The following is a 7544-nucleotide window of genomic DNA, read 5'->3' on the forward strand; positions in this document are numbered from 1 at the left end:
CACATACATAATATGTACACACACACACACACACACACATATATATATATATACACATAATACGCACATATATATATACATACACACACACACATATATATATATACATATATATGCATAATATATACATACATATATGTACATACAGATATACGTACATATATATACATACACATTTATAAACATTTTTTTCTTTTATTTGTTTCAGTCATTTGACTGCGGCCATGCTGGAGCACCGCCTTTAGTCGAGCAAATCGACCCCAGGACTTATTCTTTGTAAGCCTAGTACTTATTCTATCGGTCTGTTTTGTCGAACCGCTAAGTGACGGGGATGTAAACACACCAGCATCGGTTGTCAAGTGATGTTGGGGGGGGGGACAAACACAAACACACACACACACACACACACACACACACACACACACACACACACACACATATATATATATATATATACAGTTCTTCTTTCAGTTTCCGTCTACCAAATCCATTCACAAGGTTTGGTCGGCCTGAGGCTATAGTAGAAGACACTTGCCACGCAGTGGGACTGAACCCAGAACCATGTGGTTGATAGGCAAGCTACTTACCACACATTTATACACATACATACATACATATATATATATATATATATATACATATATACACATATATACAGATATATATATATATATATATATACATACATATATACATAAATATACATATATACGCGCGCGCACGCGCACACACATATATATGCATATTTGGTGAACAAAATACTTGTTTAATTCTTCAACTATCATCAATCAACAAAATGAAGACCTACTTAACTTTTAGTGTTCACTTCATCACGTGAATAGTCACATCACTCTCTCTCTTTTTTATGACTGTTAAGTTTCCTGACCGCCCACACACACACATACAAAAACAAAAAAGAAGCTAGCTAAGGCATTCCCCGCTCTCACTTGGGTCGACTAACCCAGCAGCTGTGTGTGTGAAAACGAGCACCTTGTTCTGTATGTGCAGACCAGCCACAACGAGGCTGGGTGTTCAGCAATCAACAGATTGCTTGTCTTTCTCTTGCTTTGCTCAGTCTCTCTCATTTACTGACACTTAATTAAAGTGGTCAGTCGAGTTTTTATATACTTCTAATTACACCTATTTCTTTAAATAAGTTAACTACTTGAATATAAAGTACCAGTACATCACTTTCACTGCCGGATCGGACTTTAATTATTACTGAGATTACCTTTAGAAGTTTACCCTACAACCATTAAGTAATAGTAAACCAAAAACAAACAATCCAAACACAGCTGGACAAAAATAAAACAAAATATACATTTAAAGACTGGAGAGAAAAAGTTACAACTCTCTTTCCCCAAAATGCCGGTCTTTCATACAAAGACCATCGAAGGAATTCTTGAGCCGGTTGCTCAGCAGGTAAGTTTGGCTTGGAATTAAACTTTTATTTTCCTTGATAATTTTTTCTCTTTGGCATTATGCGTTCCCCCATCACGTTTACTTTGACAGATTGATTACACATCAATAATACGGTTGTGGGAACGTTACTTATTGTGTAAATTTCTTTGGGTCCCATTATAGTACACACATGCATATAACAAGTACACACCTTTGTTCCTGGGTCCCACTGCCGTATACACACACACACATACATATATATATTTATTTATTTTCAAGTCAAATTATACATAAAAACGATTTAATATGAAACTGAACGATTACTCAATACTTTTTTTAGTAGAGTACATGTTTATTAAACTTTTACGAGGAAAATGTTGGTAGTGACTTCGAAGTTTCGGCTTGTTCGCCTTAGACTTTCAATATTCTACCAAAGCTATGTCCTTGTAACTTTAATTTCTTCGAAAAGTTATCTGCAAGTTTTGTGCTAGCTAATTTCTTTTTATCAATTTGGTTTCGTTATATATGATGACATCAATTTTAAACAAACCGATATATTGAAGATGTGTTATAAATTATATATACTTTTAATATGAGTGTGTAATTTGGAATAATTCTGAAACTAAAGGGTATTTTTTTAAAGTTATTAATACAACCATTATATGCACTCCCGATTTGATATCTCATTCAAACCGACTAGCTTTCTCCTATATGTTTAGTTTTCGGCTTATAAGTAGTTACTAGTTACTTTGGAATGTTTGAAATATCTACTGTCTAAATGTGATGACTTTTTGGGCTGCAAAAAAAAAAAAAAATACCGTTTTGTTTTCAAGCTCCTGATAAATACACACATAATGATGTTAGAATAGTAACCTGAACGTCTGTTTGTGTATACGTATGTATGTGTATATAATTCGTATGATGGATATAAGTGCTTCAATATGCATATACTTTACCAATGTTAAAGAACCGTACCTGAGGCTCTTTTCAATGTCACATCTTCAGACACTCGTCTGCTGTTGTGTTTTGGGCGGTGGTGGTGATATATATATATATATATATATATATATATTTCTACACGTTGACACTTGTGTAGGCATGACTTTACTTTTTAGTAAAATTTACGAATTTCTCATCTTATAAAATGGTTGTTTATTCGAGATATTTGAAGCCAATGAGGGAGCCTGCGTGTGGTTGCTTGGCGTGCATGAAATAGCCATGAAATCTTTAAATCACTCGTCTTAAAAATACATGAAAGACGCATTGGATACTCTATAATCTTAGGTACCTCTAAAAAGATGGGACGGCCATGACTGGAATCGTAAGTCTGCTTGATCAGGGTTGACTTGTGACTAAACAAAAACAAATGATAAGAATAGTTAGAATAAATTTATTTGTAAAAATAACATCGTACCTCGGATAATCTAATTACTTTTATACATATCTTATCTCTCTCTCCCCCCTCTCTCTAAACTATGGAACGTATATATGTATATATATATATATATATATATAAGCTATATATATATAAGCTATATATGACCGGCCATGGATTTATGTGTGTGTATGTAAAAACTATAGTATGTATGCATATTTTGGTGTATATATTACTTTCTCCTCTGCCATTCCCTTAATAGGATCCGCCTTCTCTTGACTAAAAAAAACAAACCAAAAAACTGGGATGTTGTCGGAGTTTTAAGTTGGTTCTTTCACTCGATTCCAACTTACTCGTTGTTATCATTCATCACCAGGATTGCCATCTAGACTCTAGAAATTCATTGATGTGTTTCTGAACAATGAAACACCCCCACTATCATCTCATTGTGGTCTCTGTTGTAGTTCGTAATCCGCTTGATTTGAGCAGAGAGAATCAAACAGCGTGTGTACGGAATGACTCACAAAAACATAAGAAAGAGGATAGCTATCAGGATCAATAAATAGAATGGCTATCACGCATAGATTTTTGTTGTTACTGTTGTGAGTTTATTTATTTTGTTGCTTTTCATATTGTTTTTCTTTAGCAATATTTTGATGTGGTCATTGTAAACAGTCATCTGTGACATTGTGCCTGTTGACGTTTTTTTTTTTTTTTTACCTTGTTTATCATTGCCGTTGGCATCGTTTGGTGTGACAAACTAAATGAAAGTTTGCATGTGATGAGCTTGCTTAGCAAGCTAGCTAAATAGACAGACAGATGAACGAATAGTTACTTTAAATTATCCAGTATAAAAGTTTACAATTGATGGCATGTCTATCTATCTATCTATCTATCTATCTATCTATCTATCTATCCTTCCTTCCGTTCCCCAGTAAAAGAGTAAAAGTATACATATATATATCTGTGCAAAATTTCATTTCAAACCAGATCAAAGTTAACGTAAATAAACTACGTATTATATTCAATACTTGTATACAACATCGTAAAAAAAAATAAAACATAGATAGCTATTTATGACGAGCTAATGAGATCACCTATTTACACCTTCATTACTTGTTGTTTAGTTCCGATTTGAACAGATCCAGCATTAAAGACGTTCCAGCCATGACGACATCGTCTTTTCTCTTGAAAAATATACCTTGAGCGACATTAAGTGTTATTCTTTTTTAAGACTGTAGGATCTGATTTGAGAAAGATTTAGCTGTTATTTCTAGTAGGTCGAGTCACTGCGTAAAATCCCCGTGTCGTCGACCCTCTTCCTTTTGTAAGCTCGTTTTCATCAATTTTGTTACATACACAAACACCATATAAATATATTGTATACACACACACATACACGTACACAGAAAGAGAAAAAGGGGTTGTGACCTGGGTTGATGGTGACCTTTCGTTGACAGCTTCCTTTAACTGTCATCAAACTGATTCGACTCTGTCAACATTTAATTTGTCTTGAGATGATAAACACTGATTTCGTATATATACATACATATATATATATATATATATATATATGCCACTTATAACACTGGAATATAATAACCATGTCTTGTTTAGAATCATAATTTTATAGAAAGACACCAGTGCCGTGTACAGTGGATTTCAGTCACAGCTAATTATCAGAGGCCTTGTTACTATTAAAAAGAAACCCAAAACAATTTAATACATATTATTACGGAAAATGCAATTCTCTGTCGTAAGAGGTAGGTGTATCTGTGTGTATTTATATACGTATGTGAAATAAAGCTGCTACTAAATGAAAACAGTCTTCTGCATTCAGTGAGTTTTGTCTTATTTAGCCATACTTATTCTTACGTTTATCAACCGGGCCCTCACCCAGCTTAGCTGTCCGCATTAGTGGTTGTCTTGTTGCTTTGGCTTAGGTCAGTCCTCGGTCTACTGTAGGATTTTTATATATAGTACCAAGGACCCACCTAGTTGGCGATCCTCACCAGTGGTTCTCTGTTTATCGTTGTTATTTTAGCTTAGGTCAGTCATCCTTTATTCTACAAACTTCTGATGAAATGCATTCCAGCTCTGACTAAGTCATATTTTATCTTGATATGTAAGAAAACTTCAGGGCGGTGATTGGGCAGGATTGTTAGAACATCGGTTTCCACTCCCTGTGTTTTGAGTCTAAATCCTGCTGAGGTCAACTTTGCCTTCCTTCTCCTGTGGGTTGATAGAATAAAGTACCAATCAAGTGTTAGGGTTGATGGTACAGACTAACTCTCTCTCTCTCTCTCTCTTTCTTTCTCTCTCTCTCTTTCTCTCTCTCTCTCTCTCTCTCTCTCTCTCTCTCTCTCTCTCTCTCTCTCTCTCTCTCTCTCTCTCTCTCTCTCTCTCTTTCTCTCTCTCTCATTTCACTCCTTGTGCCTGTACTAAAAGCATAGCCAGGACTCCATTATCCAAGGTGTCTTTAAAAAAATACATTTTAAAAAATCTTTTGAACACAGTTGGATGGCATGAAAGATTTGTCTGCTATTGATAGCAAGTGGAGTGACCGCGTAAAAAGCGCTTCTTATTGGGTTGATGTTTGCCTTGTCTTAATAAACATGCATAGTTGTTTAACACTCCAGATTAACCAGCACAGAGCAAACTTTTGACCAAAAGTAATACAGCCTTTGCAATCCTGTCATTTTAGTGGTTAAAAAAAAACAGGGAAGGTATGATTTGTTGGAGTTTGGCTGCTATGTCTAGCAGGATCATGTAGAAACTCTCTCACTAGCTCTTAATTATTTGGAATTCCAGAGTAAAATTGCATGCTGTATACAATGTTGGTTCAAGGTTCTGGATTTAAATCATGTGTGTGTATATATATATATATATATATTTACATCAATATATATATACGACAAATTACCTGCCTCTGGATACCTTCTAACAAAGACTGTACCCACACAGGTAATCTCCAGGAGCGCCTTCGGATTTAATTATCCCTTAGTTGCTTAAACACTTCTAGCCTATCACTTGAATGTTTAAACAATCCTAACTTATACCTATATATATATATATATATATATATATATATGTATGTAGAGCATACGTTATACATGTATGTATATTGCTATAATTGTCTTTTTAAAAAAATAAATAGACATAATATAATGTCTATAAGTTGACGAATACCAACTCTTGATCCCTTCCATTTTCTTATTGCTATATATATATATATTATATATATATATATGCTGGTCCCTTACTAAAATACCGACTAACTTGGTTGTATCTTCCTATCATCCCTTTCTCAAGTGATGGCTCTATAAATCATACTCCTGCAGCGAAAGCCTCCAAATTTGCTGCCTGCTTTACATCCAACTGGTAAGATTCTATCAAGACTTCTCTCTATTCCATTGCATACATACACATGCTATATGCAGAAGCACCTCTGGTTACTTGAAACCAACAGGACCACCAGCCCTAACAGTGTCCCTTTGATTTACCTTCAAACAACCATGCCAGTATCCAAAATCTCAAAGGTTACTTAAACAGTTATTAACAAGTATCTTCTGCAATATTTTGGACAGTTTTTCTCTGCAATAACTACAACATGGGGTCCAGTAAGCTTTTTTGTATGTTAATCACCAGTGGACCTTTACTCTTTAAGAAAGATGACATCATTAAAATATTTGATTATTTCTGGTAAATAAATCTCCTGACTAAACTAGCTATTGACTCCATCATATGAATTGGAATCTTCCTGTCAAATTACTACACAATCACATTGTGTGCTGATAGCGTTCTGTCTGGCTCACACTATAGCAACCTTTGTTACGTCTCAAAGCTTGGCTATGTCCTGCCATTCTTTTCCAACTGGTTCATCTTGCCTCTCATCATCCACATTGTGCCCATCAATCCAAGTATCCACATTAACCTCTCTACCCATTCCTCCACAGAACACTGGCCTTCTACACTTCCCTCCTGGCTTGTGTTTTTCCTTTGGTTATTGGCATGCAGTTGTTCAAGAGTATCAAATGCATTGTTTTTGTCAGTCTTGAAGAGTCTGTGAAAGCCATGAGCATATTCCCTTCCTCCTGTCCAAACCCTCAACAAAAAACAAAAAACAAAAAAACTCATTTTTCCTTTTAATCTCAAAATTTTATATTGTTATACATACATAGGAATATTATACCCCACTTAACTATAGGTTCTCCATGCATAAAGCATCTCAGAGAAATCTATCATGTTATTTTAACTTGTTGGATGCCAACCTGATTGAGGCTGCCTACTGGTCAGTGATACAAACTTCCTGCTTTAAAGTGATCTAAATTAAAACCCTCAATTAAAATTTCATGTTTATGTTCCAAATGTCCAGTTAAAATAATAGAAAAACTATTCTACTAAATTTTCCTTTATTTTCATAATTGAAACAAACCAGTGTATACCAATAGAAATATATTGACAAAAGTGTTAAATTGCCTAATTAGGGAATGATTTTTTGCTCAAAATATCTTTATATTCACTCAGACATTCTAAGATCTTGTAATGACTCGTCAGACTATGATTCACTAAGAAAGTTTGCAAAGTCTGAAACATGTCTAGAATTTACTCTTTTACTTCTTTCAGTCATTTGACTGTGACCATGCTGGAGCACCGCCTTTAGTCGAGCTAATCGACCCCAGGACTTATTCTTTGTAAGCCTAGTACTTATACTATCAGTCTCTTTTTGCCGAACCACTAAGTTATGGGGACGTAAACACACCAGCAT

General features: G+C 34.8%; 1 protein-coding gene across 1 annotated transcript in view; it reads left to right on the top strand.

Annotated features, from left to right (window-relative positions):
- The first annotated feature begins 775 nt into the window (after positions 1-775).
- LOC128248379 (vinculin-like) overlaps positions 776-7544 on the top strand; it is a 149095-nt gene continuing 142326 nt past the window's right edge. The window contains exon 1 of the mRNA XM_052969644.1: positions 776-1422. Within this exon, the coding sequence (XP_052825604.1) occupies positions 1366-1422 (57 nt within the window). The 5' untranslated portion in view covers positions 776-1365. The remainder of the gene's footprint in view (positions 1423-7544) is intronic.

The sequence above is a fragment of the Octopus bimaculoides genome, chromosome 7, assembly GCF_001194135.2.
Source record: "Octopus bimaculoides isolate UCB-OBI-ISO-001 chromosome 7, ASM119413v2, whole genome shotgun sequence".
Taxonomy (NCBI): domain Eukaryota; kingdom Metazoa; phylum Mollusca; class Cephalopoda; order Octopoda; family Octopodidae; genus Octopus; species Octopus bimaculoides.